We start from the raw sequence: 22,014 nt of genomic DNA on the forward strand, positions 1-22,014 counted from the left end.
TTATTTTATGGAAACTTGTCAGTCTTCAAAATGGAAGGCTTAAAGACAATATTTCATCCTGGCCCCAGGATTAGATTGAACCCATAGGGTATGCCAAAACTCTGGGCCATCTTTTAAGGATCGATAGTCGCTAGAATAAATAAAACCAGCATCTACTGCCATGGCAAGAATTAATATGGGTTTAGAGACCATTGGCTAAAAACAAATTGCTGGTTTTGAATCAAATGGGTCAAATTCATCTTATATTCCCAGCACTTAGCATGGCTATTATTAGACATCCAGTCCGTTTTAGGGCTGAAGCCTGATACTATCTGGCATTTTCTTTTACTTAAAAAATGGGAAAGATTTTGAAGGCTTGACTCAAAGGGAAAGAAATGTAATTTAAAGAAAGGGAAAAAGAGAATTATTATAATTATTATTATATACAAATACATAAAATATAGTAGGTTATACCAGGACATTTTTGGTAAAACCATTTTGTGGATATTAAAAATCAGGTATATATAAGTCATCATCTCAAATATTATACTCTATTGCCTGTGTAAAAGGTCTCTCTCCATGAGAAAGGAAGTTCTTGAACCACAGACTAACCAAGTTATTATTCTGGCTCATTCTTTTTCCCCTTACCTAATTCACTCCCATTTCTGGACCTCATTTTTCTCTTGTTGCTCCCAAGTTATTCTGCTTTTAATATCTCCTAGACTGGGATCATTTCCTCTCTGAATAACAGGCTTTTAAAAGACATGGGCTTAACCTGTTACCCAGGTGCACTTTTTTCTCAACATTTGCCATCTCTCATGGTGACCTGCATTTTATTATTGAACAAAAGCTAGCTATGTGCTACTCTATTACCAACACATTTGCTCCCAAGAGCCTTTAAATAACAGAAACTGCCTGGGAACTATAAATGCAAAGCAACCAGGAAGCTTGTAGGCCAAGATAAAGAAGCTTAAGGTTGGCTATTAATTTTGGTTAATATTAAATCATGACATAGCTCACACGTAAGGATCATAGTTCAATTATGAACCATAAAGAAGTTTAAAGAAAAGAAGATTTACAAGATATTTTTAAGCACATTAGTGCATATTGTGGAAGTTGTGAGAGTATTTCAGGCCAAAATGATAGACCTGTGCCCTGGTATATAAATTCAAATACAATTATTCTCAGACTAACACTGATAAAGTGGCAGAATTGGAGCATGTCTCTACCCAAAGGTATATTGTGGTGTTGCTCATAAATGTTTTGCTTAAATTAACAATGTGACAGGTAGGTTACTCTGTCATACATCAGTTCTAACAAATTACTTTTAAAATAGTTTCCTTTTAACTCAATGATTTTGCTATTCATAAAGATTACTGTTGAAATTTTAGCGCTTATAGCTTGAATCTGAAATGTGAATGGCAAATCTTCCTTTACTTCTCAATATAATTGACATATTTTATTAAAGTACTATAATTTCAAAGACATTATTTTCTCATGTGACAGAAACCTTAAACAATTAGTTGTGCCTGTGTGGGTAATTACTTAAATGTTCCAGCAATTAGATGACACTGTATAAGTTGGTGTAGCTAGAAAAGAAAATGAGCTCATGGCCATTTATGTATAAAGAGTATCATGATGAAAATTACAAAAAAGATAAATATGAGCCAACCATAAATTATCTACACTCTTCCCTTGAAGTAAGCAAGCTACTACTGCCTTTCCTTGTCAATTGCCAGGATTGATTTCCCAAATTTTAAAGGAATACCTGAGAAAATGGTTTCCCAAGGCCATCTTGACCATAATTTGCTCCATCAACCTAAGTAATAAAGAAAAAGAAGAGGGCCAAAAGGGAAGAAAAGAAAGATGAAAAGAAGGACAGAAAGATGGAAGGAAGAAAGTTGCTAAGTAATTAAGATAAGCTGGGTATGGTGTGAAGTTCTTCCATATTTCATTTAAATTTTATGATGTAAATTTCATAGGTGAAAGAGTCAGTAACCAAATATTAAGTTATCTAGCTGGCAAAAAGCAGAATCCAGCTACAAACCTAAAGCTGCTGTACTTTCGAATAAACTCAATTTTCTGAATTGTAAAATGGAGTGGAAATTTTTCTATCATAATAAAAAATCTTGATTGATTAAGCTTATCAAGAGTATATAAGGCATTCTGGAGCTTTTGGAACTATTTCATGTTTGACACAAACGTGACAGTCCCTACACATTACCCTATAGCAAAACTATATCATTAACAAGCTCTAACCATGTACACAAAATTTTAGCTAGTCTATGGAGCCTCATTTAGTAATAAGAATGAACATCCTTTGCCCACCAGACATTTGAGCTAAGTCACTAATGTGATAGAAGTAGAATGAGTGAAATATATCCATGTAAAACTGATAATTTAAAGAACATGAGACAACATTTTAAAATAAAAAAAATTTTAAAAAGTCCAAATGACAACAACACATTTTAATTTATATCCTTGGATAAGTTAGAAAAGTATCCTCTATTTTCTATTTTCTCACTTATTCAATTAATTAATATTTATTGAGTGCTAACTGCCACAGGCCATCCTCATTATTAGGTATGAGAGTAAAGGTGGGATATTCAAAAAAAGAAAAGAAAAGAAAAGAAAAAGAATGGAGAATAAGAAAGACTCTAACAAATTGAAAATATAATTGCTAAAGTTAAATCAATAAAGACAAAGGGATAAAATTGAGAATTCTTTCAGAATATGGGAAAAATAAATCCTGGTGATCTAAATGCTCACATCATAAGGATCCTAGAAGAAGAACCAGAGAAAACTGATGGGAGGGACTGACTTATCAACATAGTAATAGAGAGAAAAAAATTCAGAGCTGAAGAGAATCTTAATTCTTTGAGTGCTAAGCAGAGTAAATGTTTTTAAATTCTGCCAACCATATACATTATCTTGATTACAGAATCTCAAAATAAAGACAAAAAACCAATGATTCTGAAAGAAAAAAATATTCAAAGTAACAGGAGTAAGAATGGAAACTACAACTCTGTATTCTAGAAGCAATGGAATTTTATGCCCAACTACACTATTGATCAAGTGTGGGCATACTGAAGATATTTTTAGACAATCAAGGTCTCATGTTTTCTAAATGAGTTACTGGAGGCTGTTACATAGTAATAGAAGGAATTAAAGCAAGAAAGAGAAGGTATGGATTCAGAAGGCAGTGAATACAATTCAGAAGTTCAGCAAAAGAGAATCACGGGCTGATTCCAGGTAAAGCCTGGAAAACAATCAATCCAAGTGTGGTGAGGTGATAGAAGGAGTTGAGAACATATTCTGGGAAAAACAAAAACAAAAACAAAAACAAAAACAGGGAGTTACATTCTAGGGACTCTAGGGAGTCTAGGGAGTTGAACACCAACTGTTTAACTGAGAAGATTAAAGTCCTTGATGATATAAAGGCCCAGAGGCAAGAAAAAAGCTCTGTGGTGGAGGAGGGGGGTGGGGAATCTGCACAAGAAATGCACAATCGGAAAGGTATCAAACTAAGGGGGCCTGGGTGGCTCAGTCTGTTAAGGATCCAACTCTTGATTTCGGCTCAGGTCATGATCTCACTGTTGGTGAGATGGAGCTATGCATGGAGCTCTGCGATGACAGTGTGAAGTCTGCTTGAGATTCTTTCTCTCTCCACCTCCACCAGTTATGCTCTCTTTCTCTATCCCAAAATAAATAAACATTTTTTTAATGTATCAAACTAGGGGTGCCTGGGTGGTTCAGTCGATTTAGCATCCGACTTCAGCTCAGGTCCTGATCATCTTGTGGTTCATGAGTTTGAGCCCCACATCCGGCTCTGTGCTGACAGCTCAGAGTCTGGAGCCTGCTTTGGATTCTGTGTCTCCCTTTCTCTCTCTCTCTCTGCTTCTTTCTCCACTTGCTGACTCTCTCTCAATTTCTCTCTCTCTCAAAAATAAATAAACATTTAAAAAATGTATCAGACTAAAATATAGCATGATTGTAAGCAAATGATGAAGCATGAACTTAAAAAATAAGAACATTATAAAAAACAGAGAAAGAGAGACAAACCAAGAGATAGACTCTTAACCATAGAGGACAGACTAGTAGTTACCAGAGGAGAGGTGGATGGGGGAATGGGTTAAATGGGTGATGGGGATTAAGGAGTGCACTTATGATGAGGATAGGGTGATGTACGGAAGGGCTGAATTACCATATTGTACACCTGAAACTAATATAACACTGTATGTTGACTGAAATAAAAATAAAAACTTAAAAAAATAAGCACATTATAATTTGTGTGGTCCATTAAGTGATCACATTGAACTCAAGGACATGTTAATCCTATCTGGCACATGACTTGGTCAGCAATTCCATAATATTTACATGATCAATATAAAGTAAATGCAGGTACCTGATTTTCTTCACATTTAGATCAAAATATGAGGAAAAACATGGAGGACTTGGTTGTGATTGTGAAACAGTGTAAATGTACTAATGCAACCTCCAAATGTAAAAGAAAAGATAATCTTTTTCACTATGATCAAGGAGGATTATTTGAGAATCACAGAGGTCATGATATTGTAAGAACAGAGAATGAAGTCTAGTTCTTGGAGTTACAGGAAACAACCTTACATAATCGTAATAGTATGAATGATGTTTTTGGTTCTTAACTTTCAGAATCAATCTACAAATGAGTCATAATTATAGAAAGCAGTGCAATAATGAGTTTTTATGATATAGAAGTAAGAATCACAGTAGCAAAGACAGAGGAGATGAGAGTGGGGAAAAGGCACTAAACTTCTTGTCTTGTCAACAGTAGCACTAAGTCTCAGCTTTCTGTGGTTACTGGAACACTAAGTAGAGATTTAAGTATATTGGATGTTATAGAGAAAGCTACTGGAGAGACACAGACCTGTTGTATTTGACCATGAGTATTTGGGGGGGGGGGGGAAGGGCCAGGTGGATGAGGTCTGGTTTAATTGAGTTGAATTCATGTCTATTTGTAAAAGAAACCTGAGATGACATCTAAGCTTGATAAATCAAGACATTATGTCATGAAAGATAAGGAAGATATTGACAAAATCTAACTAACCTGTATTCCAGATAGCAATAACATAAGCTATGGAGTCAACCACCAAGAAAACAACGGATAGAAACAGTGCCAAGTAGTGCCTCGTAAGGAGCAAAACCGAGATGAGGCAGGGGAGCACTGCTTTTCATCATAAATCCTGGAGGCATACTATTTCATCTTTAAACAGGTTGTTTCCTTTATAATGTAGTGATTACAAAATAAGGTAGTACAACATTACTTTCAGTTTCTCCTAATACCATCCATTATGGTTTTATCCACATGAAGATGAAAGAAACTACTTTCTAAACATACAATCCTCTCTAATTCTATCATTTTGATATAAGGAAATACTAGTTGCTTCCCCCAAAACAAACAATTGTTATCCTTTCTAGATATTGCACTGGCAAGTGTTTTCTGTTCTTGGATGTCAGTGTTGTTATTTGAAAGATTATATAAGGTAGTTTGGCTGACACTGAAGAGCTCTTACTTCAGTTTCAAAACCAAGTAGAAAATATGTTACAAACATACATGCCACCCTAAAATGTACCCTCTTGCCTATAATTTACATATTAAACTTATTTGAGTTTTATTTCTGATAAGACATTCAATGCAATAAACTCACACATTTAAAAGGTACTTGCCATTTTCTTGGCAAATGTGAAAGCACTTGGAGAAATTGAAGGCTTTTCAGAAGCTGCCACAGCAGTGGTATAGTGACTGCTATACGCATCTGAGCTATTAAGATTTCTTTCCATTGAGTCATCATCCATAATTATCTGCCAGCTCTTTTTGACATTCTAATGTACCCTTCTCATTAGTGATACTAAAGAAATTAGAAAATGCTGCCCCATCAAGGGACTGTTTCCAGATCTAGCTTCTAGCCAACGAAAGCACATTTTGGCCAGGTCTCCATGAGTCCCAAAAAATAGATATTGAAGGAAGAGTTTGTGACTGAGTTCAGACTGTGTGATATTGAGACAATTCTCTTTTCACAGAAAGTGCTTTGGGGATGTTGATCTGCTAGGCGTTAGACAGTTAAGAAGGCATAGCCTTTCCTGCTCCACCCTGGGTGCTCAATAAAGGCTGGCTGCATTCAAAGCTCAGGCCTTTCAGCCTGTTGGAAACATTACATAAAGGAGTAAAAACACTTTGAAAAGTGGCTGTGGCCCTGCAAAGTCCCTCCTAAGTGTCAGGAAGCTCACTTTTAAGATCCAAACTATCATCACAGTTTTCCTGAACCTTGTTGTGAAGGACTTTATTCCAGACCTAAAAGATTAGACTGTTGAAAGAATTTGATGCATATTCTTGTGGGCAGATACACAGAGAACAATTTTAAAGGCCATAATCTCTCTTTCTGAATACTACTTCTCTTTGAAAGAGTTACGTGGAGTCATTTAACCATTAATCATTCATTTATTTTATGTAATTTTTCATAACTGATCAAAAACACTGATTTCATTGCTTTCTCTAAGTCTTTGTCTTAAATATGCTAAGAAAATAGACTTAAAGTACTAAATTTGACTGGGCCCGTATTTTTAAAAATTGGTTTAATGCTTTTCACTTAGTGAAAAGAAAAAAAAAATCTCAGTAAGCGCTTTAAAAAATTCACAGTTAAAACTGAAACAAGCCCAAGAAGTGATTATATTTGCATAACTTGATCTGTATTTGGAAGAAAATTCCACTGAAGACAACAATGGAAGCTTATCAAATCAGAATTTCACATAGATTTTCCATAGCCCTACTAATGAATACTGACTCATTGGTCAGCTATGGTGGAAATTTAATGGAGCTCTAGGATAGGAAATGTACTCATCGGAGTGTGTTCAGTGGTTCCATTACATCAGTATGAAAACCGCATTAGGCATCCAGTTCTGCCGCTTTCTGAGACCAATGCTAGAGCACGGTAGTTGTTAATTCTTTAGCATTTTGATTGAGGCCAGACCGTGCCCCTGAATTAAAACCCTTTTTGTTTTGCCACAGTCAGGAAAATTTGCACTTTATGTCCAAATTGGGATTGTTTGGTCTACTGATTTGGTTTTCTATTTTCTTCAAAGTGGTAGGCAATCTCCAACTGAATCCTCTCAAAGAAAATTATAATCTGTGGGGTGCATTCTAAGATACAAGTGAAGGTACTGATATATTATTATATGAAGTTGAATCTGTAGAGGACCCAATACTGTAAGTGGCCCTGAAAAGGATATCTTCAGAGTATAAGTCTGAGGTAAGCCTGGTTTAGAGTAGGTGCTAGTTCAACCCCCAAATGGGTACATTCAAAGAATTTTCCACTCTTGCTTCATAAAATTTTACCGTCTACAATTGGTTCAAAATGCCATATGCGTCTTGTGATAAGTTCCCCTGTTTAAAAATGGACTGAAATTGATAGGACAGTTATTACAACCCATTTCAGTAATTCTCATGTTAACTATTGCTGAAAATATTGAGATCTGTTTTGCCCTGTTCTTAAGAAATGATTGTGTAATTAAATCACCTTTTGGCTCCCATGAAGATCCATCTTTTAATTTTGTTCTCAGAGTTTATTTTAGTTCATTTTCAAATTTCTCCTTACAGTCAATTTTTAAAATCTATCCATCCAACAGCTAGGAAATTGGAAAAGCAGGGAAAATAATGGCCTTAATGCATATGTTGTCTCGCTAGGAAAATAATACATTTTACTGTGTAATTTGTAAGTGATATCCAGTTATAGGACTATAGGTGTGCACCTGGACCGTCCAAGCACATGGTGACATGGGTTTATTCTGATGGGCCGCTAGGATACCCTATCTATTACATCACTGGTTCTATGTATCCACCCATCCTTTTTCATCTCTCTTCGCACTGTGACAATAATAACAACAGTAGTGAATAATAATGGCATTAATAACAGGAACATTTATGAACACTTAATTCCAGAAACTCTATTAAATGCTTTACATGGATTATCTCATTTATTTCTCCATGCCTGCTCAGTGATGGGTACAAGTATCCCCATTTAACAGATGAGGTATCTGATGATCAGAGAGGTCATGACTTGTTCAATGTCAATATCAGTGAGTGGTAGAACCCAGGTTTGAATTCTAATTAGTCAAATGCCAGACTCTACATTTTTCTATTGTGGTGGCTAGGATGGTCTAGAATATTTTGTTCTTTACTTTAGATATATTTGCAAAAGTACCTACTTATCTCAGTTTAGACTGAGCTTTTAGTTCTCCAGCCTCCAAATCCATAGATTTTCATGACATCGGTTTGTCTTGGACTTTTCTTCCTAGCGCTCACTTCAGACTATAATTAGGGTGATCAGATAACTTATTATCCAAATCAGGACACATCTAAGGGTGAAAAGAGCTGCTGGTATTAAGCATGCTGGGACTGTAGGTGTGCACCTGGATTGTCCAGGCCCATGATGACATGGGTTCATTCTGATGAGCTGCTAGGATTTTCTTCTGTCCCCTGGCGCAGAGCCCAGCTCTGCTGAGGGCAAAACTAAGTATTGTTTTCAATGGTTCTGTGCTGCAACCTTTATTTTCTCAGGACTAGTTTTGTGGGCAACTGTTTTTTTCCCTCTGTTAGAGCAGAGCATTCAATAAACAACCTAAAAAGAATAAAATATCCTAATATTTCTTTAGAGCTGAATAGCTATGGACACAGAGGCATATTCATTTATCACTGTTATAGTAAAAGCATAAAAAGGCCTATACCTTTAATAAGTCCCTTTTCTTGCAGAGTTTTCAGAGAAGGTCTTCGGGTGATAAACTTCTTTAATCTGCTTTTAACTCGGTTTTTGTCGCTTGTATCGGAAGCACTATGATGCAGTCTGAACACTAGAAATAAAAAAAAAAAAAGCTTGCAGTAAATTTCTCCTTTATGATTATTACTTTATTCAAATATGAATAGAAAGCAGTAGTTACGGAACTACTGGAATTAATAGCTCAAGCCCTTCTGTTTAGACACTGCATACGAGTAAAAATTTGGCTGTATGAAAATATTAGCTGTGTTGCCACCTGAATGTGCAATGAGAATGTGGTTAGTTCTATACATTCACAATTTATTTTCACTTTCATTTCCTTATATTTAATATGATGACCTTTATCTGCATAGTGCCACCTATTTGTATCTATACACAGAATTATAGTCAAAGAAAAATTCATCTACATTAAAGGGAAAACTCTTCGAATTGTTCATTTCAATCGATTATGATTATATACTGCTTGTAGGTAATTCAGATGTTTTAAATGGTCCTGCCTGCCCAAATAATTTTGTCAATCTTCTTTTTTATGTTGACTCAAAGTGATTTCTTTTTCTGAAGTAAATATTTCTTATTTTTGTTCTAGGTAAAATTCTGAAACAAATTTGTCTCAGCCTTCTTCGGTGTCTTCATTGATCCCCTATCCTCAGCTTCCTATTCTAAGCTCTATCTTCAAAGTTAGGTGTGCATCAAATTCATTCCTAGACAAATATTAGCTGAATGTTTACTGATCATCAGGCTCTGTGCTAAAAGACTGTGAACTTCATGATGAACATAACACTTAAGTTCTGGACCTTCATTAAGCATAGAGTCTAAGTACATTCAAGGTATCTTATTATTAATGACTGATCCATTTTCTCTTTAAGATAATAGAACTTAACTGGGCCCTTCATTGTCTTAACCCAATTGTTGACGTAATGGGAGGACTTGGGATACTTTATTAGGTACATAGAGGCTCTTGTCCTTTCATATCATATTTTAGAATAAATCAATCATTCAATTGGGTTAATAATAATATATCTAAAATGTATTGAGACCTTACTACATGCTTGATACTTTGCTAAGCATATAACATGATTTAACTTAATGTTACTGCAATGTAAGGTCCACGTGGGCAGAGATTTTCATCTACTTTTGTAAATGTTCACTAATGGGTCTCCAATACCTCAAACATTGTTCAGCATGTAAATGTAAATGTTCACTGAATATTTGTTGACTCAACTCTCACAATGAACTTTTGAAGTATGTAAAATAATTCTACCCATTTAGAGACAAGGAAGCTAAGGCAAAAAGGTTAAGTAACTTGTCCAAGGTCAAGTTTGGATATGGGACAAGTCTCATAAGATTTTTATCTGGTATTCTGCTAGGTGATGAAAAAATAAACAAATACAAACTGACCACCTAGTACATACATGGCAGGGCTGGAATTAACTGCTGTGAATGAAAATGCATATGGCCTATGTAATTCTCATATGGCATGGTGTGAAGTACAAGAGACTAAGGGATCTTAGAGGTGGAATTGACCTCAGATGATTTTGGAAAAACAGCAATTGCCATTAGAACCCACATAAGCAATAATTGTTTTCGTAGGGCCATAAGTATCAGGCATTAGCCAACTCAAAATTGCATGATTGGAAGTCATTCTGGGCATCTTAATATACTATCTTTACATGATATCTTCTCAGTTTTTATCTGGGTCAAGTCACTGCAGTGACCACCAGTCAGACACGCTGCTTCAACTGACAACTGTCTCAAAACCCCATGGTCTGGGTTCTAGTATCAGAGGCTGAAGAAACACTTAACGTCCTTCAGAAAAAAATCTTTCTTAAGGTAGTTTTGGTCTCAAGTCTGCCTTTGAAGTAATGGGGCATAATCAATCCAAATTTTCACAGGTTATCAAAGGTAATATTTTCTATTTCTAGTCTCTCCTCAAAATCTTGTCACCTTCCATGACAGAATGCCAAGAAATACAGAATCAAAGGAGGCATTTTTATCTGTCTTTTTAGAACTAGTTAAAATGATGTGATTAGAAAGTATATAGAGTATAAATGCAAGATTATGAAAATGTTTATATAGTGAGTTATATCTTTCAGAATCCCTTAGGTACTCTGGTGATACTATTCTTAATTTTACATATATAATATGTTTATGTTATATGTAGTTTTAAATATACAAAGTATAAAAATATTTAAAATATAATATATATTATATAAAAACATAAAATGTATTTATATATTTTATATTTTGTATGTTTTATATATTTATATATGATATATATAAATATATATTAAACAGATATATATGAATAAATGCATATTCTACTATATAGAAACATATAATGCAAACATTTAAATAATTATGTGAATATATATTTATATATTTAATATATTTACATTCATAATATTAGATATAAAATATATATTAAATGTCTATGAAATATATGCAAAATATTTCACATATAAACTGTAAAACATGTATATTGTTTTCTTTTTTTTGTTTGTTTTGTTTTGTTTTTAATACCACCATCTGGCTCTACATGTGAAAAGCCATGTACATCTGGCTCATACATGTGTATGTAAGGTGTATTGTTTTTTCAAAGAACATGAAATAATATTTTTAAATGCTTTATCTTGTTTCCTTCTCACAAACACTGAGAAAGTAGCAGTCTTGGGTGTGATCACACTGGTTTTAACACAGCCAAACTCTCCAAAGTTGCCTCTAATGACTTTCCTAGAGACAGACTACAGCGTCCACTTCCATTTCCTGATGCCATAAATAATCATCCTCAGATGACAAGTCAAATTACAAGGCCTTTGCTATCATTCATTCCACTCATTTTGTTCTAGGAAGAGTAATGCAGAAGTTAAAGTCAATAGATGACTATAATATACAGCATACTTTTTATTAAGCAAATAACTTGAAAGCGCTATAAATACGAACTAAAAATGTAAAAAGCACATGGTTATAAAGCCAAGTCCATCATGGGGTCCCTGTAAACAGCAGTAAAAGTCTTTGAATATTGTGGTTTACAAATCTGATTTCAACAGCCAAACTTATAAAACAGTTTACGCTTTTCTGTTGTCAAGGGAGAAAAACTTGCCAAATTGTTCATTTTAAGTAAATACAACATCACCAATTAAGGAAGGCAAAATTTAAACACATGCCTATGATAATCAGGACATAGTTTGCTTCTGATTTCACTACTGATTTTAACAGAACAGTGTTCCTTCCATTTTCCCACAGCACCCAAGTGACCCCACACATACTTTTAGAAACTTGTAATCACACAGTGCAAATAAAAGGACACTTTACTGGAAAATACACAGTGTGGTACAATAATCCATCATTTATGAAAAATAGAATTCAGCCTTTTCTTTTTCCTCAGAGACTCAACTACTTTTTGAGGGTGAACTTTACTGCAATTTAAAGATTTATGTTAAGCCAATGAGCATTTTTTTTCCATTCCCATTTAAACTTTTTATTCAAAAATGAAAAGAGACTAAAGAGATATGAGTTTAAATTCTAAAGCATTTAATCTCATTTACAGTGGAATTGCTCTTAATTCTACATATTTTCATCTCCACAAAAAGTTAACCTGAATGGGATTCGCTTTCCAGGTATTTTAGAATTTACTTTTATTTCCTTATACGTTCCTCTTTTCTCCATTGATGGGTGATCTTTTCTTTCAAGCCCAAAAGGAATATTTTTGAAAGCCTAATAATTTTCAATAACAATATACAATTTAAGTCTCAACACGCAAGCCAAAGGCATTAGCTTTGAGCACCACTCTTAACCCACTGAGAGATTTAATTGCTGTTAAAGCTGCTCACACCAAAGAATAGTTAGAATCGAGGGATTTTATTATTATTATTATTATTATTATTATTTATTTGAGTGCAGTTGACATACAATCTTACATTACGTTAAGGTGTACAACATAGTGATTCAACTTCTGTATATGTATGTGACGCTCCCCCCAAGGACTGAAGGCTTTTTAAGTTTTATACCCAACATAGCATTAATGGTGTTAAAACCACCCTAGAGATGAAAAAGCTGATTGTAATGGGTGCCCTTTGTATATTTATTTTTTCAACTTCAGTAATGGGAGGAGGAATCAACCCAGTTTGGATGATGAACATTCACTACCATTCTATTAAGGGATAAGAACCACAAAAGAAAACCCTCAAATTTTTCCGGAATCCAGTGTTTTAGATAATATGATCCAGAATTGTGCATCTGCCAGAACTTTTCTTTCTGGGGATCTTATTTTGAAATATCCCCCTTTCCTGCCAAACTGCTGTTTTCATGGTATTCCCATGTTACACTCACATGCTGTTATTATTTTTTTTATTTGGAAATACTGGAGAGCTAACATTTCAGAAATGTTGCTAAAGGAAATGCTATTACAAACAACTTTCTAGGCTTCTTGTCACTTTTTTGGTTAGCTTTTACATAGAGATCGACATCAGGTGTAGATAGTTGTGTTAGCATCTGAGACCTCCTGACACTTTGAGTCTGGGAGGATGTTCAGGGCAAAGCTGGTGGCAGTTAAGATCATCTTACCACTCTGAAGTGTCCAGGGAAGGAGATCAAGAAAGAAATGGCAAAATAAGGTTATATCAGGCTCTTAACCCCAAGAGATTCCAAAACACTTCTCCAACCATCACATGGATTACATAACAAAGTACTGAATTGTCTCCACTCATATTTTCCAATCCGACTTCTTGTATTAGGAATTGCCCTGTTGTACCACTTATTAAATTACTGAAATAAGAATGCCTTACCCAAAGTTGATTGAAAAGAAAAATCAAGTTTTTAAAATTTCTTTCAGCCTCCTGCCTGATTCCTTTCATGAGGCTGTAGTATATACTGCTTTGCTCTCTCCAGCACACGCTTTTAGAGCTTGCAAAACTTTGCACGTAACTCCCTGTGTCAGAGTGGGAAGAAGGGGTAAGTTTGGGCTTAATATATATACTGTTGGTCATTTAATATCTCTCTTTTTTTCACATGCTCAGTGTAAATAGAAGTCATATTTTCAATTCCCAACTTGTAGCCTGAGAAGCTAAATTATGAAACTTTAGGTGACTTGCTTGAAACACAAATCACGATTAAATCTGGAAATAACTGGAAGAGGGAATGCAGAACATTTTAACAGCAGTGCTTTGTTTTAACCACCTAATTCCCATGTAGATATTGTAGAAATACAAAATAAATGATCAGTTCAAAAAAGAAGGGTATGTGGACAATATCTACCAATGATTCGTATTTATGCTATCTACCCTTTTAAAGAGAAGTAAAAATTCATACAGTGAAAATCGTTTACTTTTAGACTAAATTGTCTAGTTTAAATGGTCAAATCTAACCATATTTTTACATTTTCAGTGTTGATAAAGAACTGGCAGTTAACTGTCATATCCCTGTCATTCAGCCATATGGAAATTCCACGACTGCTTTTCTCAGTAATAGATGTATCCATGTGTTCTACTTCTAATGCATTCATCTGTCTATGATGTAAATCTTCATTGCCTTTCATGTATAGGCCTAATATTTTTATTTTGCTGGTAATATATCTGATGTGTCTAGGTCAATAATGTATTCCTATAGTTTGAGTCTGGATGTTTTGTTTAAACTCTATAGCATTTAGTAGAGCTTTGAATTACTTAATGAATAACTTTGTTGATGATGATGATGATGAAAATGATGATGATGCTAACTTCAGTTCTGTTGTGCCAATATTGCGTAATATTATCACAGATGTAATTTGCTTTCAGTTGTAAGCCTATCTGGTTTCTTTTTGTGAACCAGAGTTGAAAAAGATATTTGTTTCACAGGTTATGGAAATACTACATATTCAGAAAAAAAAAAGGAAAGAAGAAAGAGAAAATATATGTAAATAGCAAAAACCTATCGTGTGTATAAAGACAAATGATACATTTTTTCTTTAAATGGAATCAGATGCAGTTTAAGGTGTAAAGATTCAGTTCATCCAGACATCTTTTATGACTTGATACAGTGTCAGTAAAACTTTGTCACTTGAGAGCTGTTCAAAACTTTGATAAATTTGTATATAAAGTAAGTGGTTACTGAGCTAAGGCAGTAGCTGATTTTGAAAGCGAAATTACTAAAAAAAGAAAAAATGGCATAGGGCAATAATCCAGACAAAGGGCGCTATGAAGTAAAAATATGCTTTCCATGAGAAAATATTACATATTAAATATAGGAATGGGTTCTCTCCTGGTGACAGAAAACAGGCCATAGCCAAATCAAATGAGAAGAGCCTTATAGATGAATATGAACATCAGAGAACAAAAATAAAAAAAAACAACACAATGAGTTTTCAGGCATGACAATTCCACCACAGAGGTAACAGCATGGCAAGATTCTAAGAAATTAATGCTTGGGATTTATGTAGGGGTGGGGGGGGGAAGCCTAGCTGGAGAATGAAATGATATTCATATTTAAGTGTACAGGACAATTTCTTTTCTTTCTTTTTTTTTTTTTTTAAGTTGAAAGAGAGAGAGCATGCACAAGGGAGAGAAAGGAAGAGACACAAGGGAAGAAAGAGAGAGAGAGAGAATCTTAAGCAGGCTCCATTCTCAGTATGGAGCCCAACAGGGGGCTTGACTAATACCGCCCTGGGATAATGACCTGAGCCAAAATCAAGAGTCTGATGCTCAACCTATTGAGCCACCCAGGCACCCTGAATACTGGACAATTTCAATGCTGATTTTATATACTGACTCAGATACTAGACCGTGCTTAGCAGTATTTTAACTGGGTGGGTGGTATTTAAATCTGCCCTCCAGATAGACATAAATAGAGAGAGCTACCACTACATATTGTGTGTGCATATTTGTTTTTACCCTTGTGAAAATGTATTCTCAGAGGGTACAGAGGGGAGTAATAAATGACAACTTCGAAGCTTTTTTTTTTTTTAAATCTCTAAACTCCGGGCCTTACGGGTGATCAAGAATATGCTACAATGTATCCTGAATTTTTCAAACATAAAAATTTGAAGGAGGGCATAAAAATATATATTATAGACATAGGCAGTTTAAGAGAAGTCTTAAGCTAAATAATCAATATTCAAGAGGAAGTGGTGGGGTGATTTATTTAGATTGTAAAAAAAAGTTAAATTCATATATATGTATAAGATATATGTAATTTATAATTTTATGATATATAAATAAATACATATTTAACTTTTCTTCAATCTAAATATTGTAATATGTAATTTTTTAACGTGTATTTATTATTGAGAGACAGAGAGAGACAGAGCATGAGCATGGGAGGGGCAGAGAGAGGAGGAGACACAGAATCTGAAGCAGGCTCCAGGCTCTGAGCTGTCAGCACAGAGCCCGACACGGGGCTTGAACTCACAAACTGCGAGATCATGACCTGAGCTGAAGTCAGACGCTCAACCGACTGAGCCACCCAGGAGCCCCTAAATATTGTAATATATATAGTATTGATTTTCTTAAAGCATTCTCAGTTTCCACTTTAACTGGGCAATTTGATCATCCTAATACCACTTATATTATTAATAATGACTCATTTTCTTAGAGTACTTACAATGTGACAAGAAACTGCAGTAGGTATGTTACATCTCGTTTAGTCCTTATAACCATTCAATGTAGTGGGTTCTCTTATTGTTGCCCATTCTACAGGTTAGGAATCTGAGGTTTGGAGAGGTTAAGTCATATAGCAAATAAGTGCCAGAGCCAAAGTCAAGTGCAGGGCTGCCTGATTTCAAGCCCATGGGAACTTCTACCCTGCCCCGCTGCCTGCCTCTCCATCTGCTTGGTAATACTGTCAAAGTTCTAAGGACTTAGAGAGATGGCAATAGCCTCCCACGATAGTCAAGTACGTCCAATACTTCCAACCTAAGGCCTTATCTGATGTGCTGAAACTGCTGGCTGAGATGATTCTAGGTGGTGCACATCACTGTAGACCTAAGAGGGAAAATGAGTTACCTTAGGTGAGATTAGTGAATCACAGGACAGCAACAGAGCTGATGGCTGAATACTCTCTGGATTGCCCATCGGAACAGCTGATGATGGCATCTGGGTTGCACAGAGCCATAACCACCGTGAGTCACTCACCATGCTCCAGGTGGCTGTATGTAGCCAGACAAGAATGAATATGGAAGTAGAGATGCAGGGTGGGGATCGGGACCCCTGTTAAGTAAAAGGGCTAGCAACCCAGCCAGATCTCTCAGTTTTTTAGTCCTTGACTCGTGTCATCACTTAATCTTTTTTCAAAGACAGACAGACATACATCTAGCCCACAATAGTATGGGCACATGCACTCTCATCTATAAACTCCTTAGCACTTCCCTCATCCAAGTCAGGAAGTTTCATTCTTCTCTGTGCCCAACCAGAGTCTGCCTGTTTAATTCTGGGTTGCTACATAGGAGTAAAGCTTCAGGATCAGCATTTAGGAGGGAAAGCAGATAAGAACCACTAATCTATGGCCTCCTTCCAACAGCTAATGCTGCTTCTTTCAAAAAAAAAATGCGCATTCCTTCTCTTACTTTGAAGATTACAGGTGTTGGATTTTTAATTTGAATCTCAACTCTATCCCTTAACAGAAGTAAAATCTTATTCAAGAAGTGTAAGTTCTTTGTGTCTCTTTTTTCCTATCTGTTAAATGGGGCTGATAATATCCACACCAAGGACTGTTGTGTAAATTAAATGCCCCAATATATGCAAAACACCCAGTGCAATATCTAGTGTATCATAAGCATCTAATAAACACTAACTATTGTGAATTATGAGATTATTATCAATGTCTTATATTGCAATCATGATTGTAATAATCAGTAAGTGAACAGAACAATACTCTCCTCATCCTCCACCCCAGTGCTTCTCACGTTTTTCAATATTTACTGAGCATTTACTATGTATCATGTATTATTAGATTATAACCTTAGCTGTTGCATAAATTCAATATATATGTTAATTTACATAAAATGAAAAATAATATAGATACAATTTTTGACTGCTACTTGGCTCTCAGTTAAAAAAAAGTACTTGTATACAACCCCAAGAGTTTATCTGTGATTAATTTCTGCCAGGTAGAGTGTATTTCAAGACTTGGAACATGTGTTGAAATCATTGGGTTTTGAAGAACTATCCATTAAAGACTTTCTGAACTGTGACAATGGATATTGACAGTGCTTGTCAGACTAAACCACTATTGATTGGCTCACATCATGTGTATAGCAAAACCAATTTCTTTCAAGTGCTTCTTCCTAACTGAAATACATTATTGAGCCTTCCTCTCTGTTTATTATAACACCCAAGCTCATCATATGTAACACATCTAGCAAAAAGGTTTCTCAATGAAGGAAGCAGCAAACTATAACACAGACAGAAGTGAAGGCACTTAGCAATCCAAATAGTCTTGTACTGTAAGATGCTATTTCTCTGGAAAATATCGATCCCTTGTAGAGTCTTGTTTTTATTTTACAATCTTCCTGAATATGGAAAGATCACGGACTAACAGAGCTTTGCTATTGTTTAATGATCCTGTGACTCTCATGGTTTCTACCCCTGAATGAAACTATTTTAAGTATTGCGTGTATGTTTAAATGTGGGAAAGAAAGTGTTTATGTTGGGTCACTGCTACCCTGCCCACAAACACACACAGCACTACACACACACACACACACACACACACACACACACCCCCAGGGTTGTGACTTTTCCCAAACTTTAGAATGTTTTCTCCAGTGAGTGATTCAGGCCGACTTTGGCCATATGCTATGTATTGTACAGTTTTATTATTAATTTGAATTTGCATTGTTCCTTTCTTCCCAAGAGGGCATATTTCTTACTAACATAATGCTTTTACATAACAAAGAGCAGTTCTCATAATTCCCCATGAGTGGGAAGAGTTCCAGATTTATTTTTTTATTTGAAATTATTTTTATTAAAAAAAACTAAAAACATACCTTCCACAAGGACTGACTGATCATATCTCATGCTTCTTGCAATGTCCCAAGAGCGTTGCTGGGCCCAAAGGAACTTTAGTTCTAGTTTTTACTTCTTAAGAAGCTCACAGTTTACTGTATGTAAATGCCTGGGGAAATCAGGATAATCCTAAATTCTTAGCATAATTCTCAGGTTATTCCTAAAATTGCCACCCCTGTAAAAAATGATCCTTACAACTCACATGAGTCCCTCTGATGAAAAAACAGGCGAGATTTTGGTTAACTCTACAAATGCTGAATTAAGTGTAGTATGGTGCTGCCTACGTGTAGCTGGAAACTAAAAAAAAAAAAAAGAAAATGGTGGGGGGCACCTGGGTGGCTCAGTCGGTTAACTCTCCAGTCTTGGTTTTGGTTCAGGTCGTGATCTTTGTTCTGTGAGTTCAAGCCCTCTGTTGGGCTCTGCACTGGCAGTTCAGAGCCTGCTTAGGATTCTCTCCCTCCCTCTTTCTGCCCCTCCCCCACTCACGCTGTCTCTGTCTCTGTCTCTCTCAAAATAAGTAAATAAACTTTTTTTTTTTTTTTTTTTTTTTTGCTTAGAAGGGTGGTAAATGCTACATGAGCAAAATATGTCATTCTTTAAAGCCCCTTATTAAGGAACAGAGTTCCAAGTTTACTTGAAAGTTCTAGATTAGGGTTTATCCCAAGATAAAGATCCCTTTGAGTCTTGCCTCCTGCTCCATGCTATGGCCCAGGAGAATGGCTGCACTCAGCACCCTCGGTCATGCCCTTCCTCTGGCTTTGCCCCTTGCCCGTGGCCTTCTCACTCCCACATTCCCTCTCTCTGAGACAAGCTCCGGTCTTGGGTCCATTCCCTTGGCATTCTTTGCAGGGGTCACAATGTCCTGAAGAACGATTGCTTGTCAGAGTGGCAGCCTCCCATGCTTTTGTCAGAGAAAGACCAGGAAATGTCAGGCCAGTCAGTTAGTCCCTCACAACATAGTTTTAGTGGGACAGAACCCTCTATTAGAGGAATCATTTTGACATAAGCTTCTAGCTATTTCTCTAAAATGTGCGTGCGAACCACCGAAACCCTCCCCCACAAGAGTGTATTGAAAATGCGCAGGGTATGCTGAGCAGATCTGGGGACACAGTATGTAGTCTATGGCTAAGTGTTCAGGGATAGTGGAGCAGTTTGTCCTCACAAATGCTGACAGACAGCTGCAGTTTGCAGCTGGCAGTGAGCTTAAGCTCGCTAAACAAAGATCTAGCTGGAGCCCGGTGAATACTTGGCTCCATTGCAATAATCATAATTCATAACATACATTTCTAAAGGAGGGGAAAAAATAGGAAAAGGCCCATAAAGGCAGATATCATTGTGACACTTGATGTGGTCAGGATACAGGCTGCTTTATTTGTTGTCCGTTTTGAACCTATCTGGGGTCCTGTACTGACACGGTGGTCACTGTGTGTTTGTCAAATGACACTGCTTTATGCTTTTCAGCCTCATCTTCAGATTAACCCTTTTTTCCACTAAAAAAAAAATAGGAATGGGAGATTTACCTTCTGTCAAAAACCAGTTATTATCTCAAATATGTATTTTTTTAATGAGTTCATTGTAATCCAATTGCCAAGCTTTTTCTTGTTTTTGACCATCAGATGACCCCCTTCTTGGGCACAGTTCACGCTAGAGTCACAAAAACTTGAAATATTAACTCTGGAGTGAATTTGAGGGAACACAGGGTAAATGGTCCTAACTCCTGAGATGAAGAAAAAGACACCCAAATTGTTTAAGCCACTTGCTTAAGGCTACACAGTAAGAAGCAGAAAGGTAAAGATTCAATTCTAATTTCTCAACCACCATTTGTGGTTTTTTGTCAGCACATCCTTATGTCTCTCTAATCCCAGATTTAATTTTATTAGAAAAACTATCCATAAATCCAGAAGATTGCTCCAGAGGAGGCCATTTGTTGCTCTAGGCGCCCACTACTGGTCTGATTCTTCCAGTGGCCAGGAATTTTATATCCGAATCTCAATGAAGTCATTTAACTGTTTCATTCTACATATTTAGAATTAGAGAATTTTTAATAGGATATGGAAATATATTTAAATTTGTATGCATACTCGTGCATAATAATATGAAAAATACATGCCCCCCCAAAGGGAAATTACAGTAGCCTTTCCCTTGACATGTAGCAATGCTAAGCGTTTTGCTATTATCCTTTCCTTTAACTTTTGGTAACCTGAAATCTGTAATAGATTATTATGATTTGGGGTCTTGAGCCTTGCCTTTCCCTGGGGGGGAGAGGATCCTGTTGCCAATTGCCAGGACGCTCCTCCTGACACAGATGTCACTGAGGAGAGTGCTTTGCTGGATATCCTCTCCATGTGTTTCGGCCTAAATTAGGAGGGGAGAAAGAAGATTGAGCTACAGATGGGAAAATGTATTTCACTGAGTTCCAACTCCTCTGAAATTCAAACTTTTGGACTATTGAACAGGCTGAGATCTTGGTTTTCTTCAAACATGTTTACTCTAGACAAAGTAGAACTTCTGGTCTTGGAAAAAAATGTCTTTGGGTTTTAAAGGTCTCCGAAAGCTTCTTGAGACATTAAGTACCTCTTACATAAAATAACACAGTGATGATTTAAGGCCAGAGGAACTGGAAATGAGTGGATTAAATGACCTTTAAAATACACATAGGTTTAAAATTGAAAGGAAAGTGCACTTAGCAAAAAAGCATTTGGGATTTATTTCTAAAATACGGTTGGAAACATTAAGCAAACTCAAAATGAGGCGACGCGCACACATCCTCATTTTGACTTAAAGATCTACTTTAAATAACACAACAGATGTAGTCATCAGAATCTATTCCAACAGGGACACTGTGAATGGTGAGAAAGACATGGTAAGACTTGAGTAATAATAAGAACTACTGTCATTGTTATCCCTTAATCCTTCAAACTGTCAAAGCAGAACCAAGAGTAAAAGAGGAATATTCTAGCAGGATCTGACTCCCTCCCTGTTTTGTCAAGCAGTTCATTTAGGAAATTTCCACCAGGAAGTATTCCCTTAAATTAGTCATCAGAAAGCAAGTTTAGCTATTTTCACTTAATAGCACAAGAGAAAAAAAAAATGAAAAAAAAAAAAAAACCACCTGTGGATTTTAGTCTGAAAACATTCCTGACAACACAAACAGGTGCTGGCTTATGTAATAGCTAAGAAATCAGAGGGGGACAGAGCCCTTGCTAAGGAAAATTGAACTTAATTTTTCCATTGTGAGGGAATGGCCAACTGAG

The 22,014-nt window shown here is 35.9% G+C and overlaps 1 protein-coding gene across 4 annotated transcripts in view; it reads right to left on the minus strand.

The window, feature by feature from the left end:
- The window catches only part of ARHGAP15 (Rho GTPase activating protein 15), a 626,514-nt gene that overhangs the window by 254,719 nt on the left and 349,781 nt on the right, over window positions 1–22,014 (minus strand). For all 4 annotated transcript variants that reach the window (XM_060623481.3, XM_060623482.3, XM_060623483.3 and 1 more), the window contains exon 9: window positions 8,740–8,862. In XM_060623481.3, the coding sequence (XP_060479464.2) occupies window positions 8,740–8,862 (123 nt within the window). The remainder of the gene's footprint in view (window positions 1–8,739; window positions 8,863–22,014) is intronic.

The sequence above is a fragment of the Panthera onca genome, chromosome C1 (assembly GCF_046562875.1).
Source record: "Panthera onca isolate mPanOnc1 chromosome C1, mPanOnc1 haplotype 2, whole genome shotgun sequence".
NCBI lineage: Eukaryota > Metazoa > Chordata > Mammalia > Carnivora > Felidae > Panthera > Panthera onca.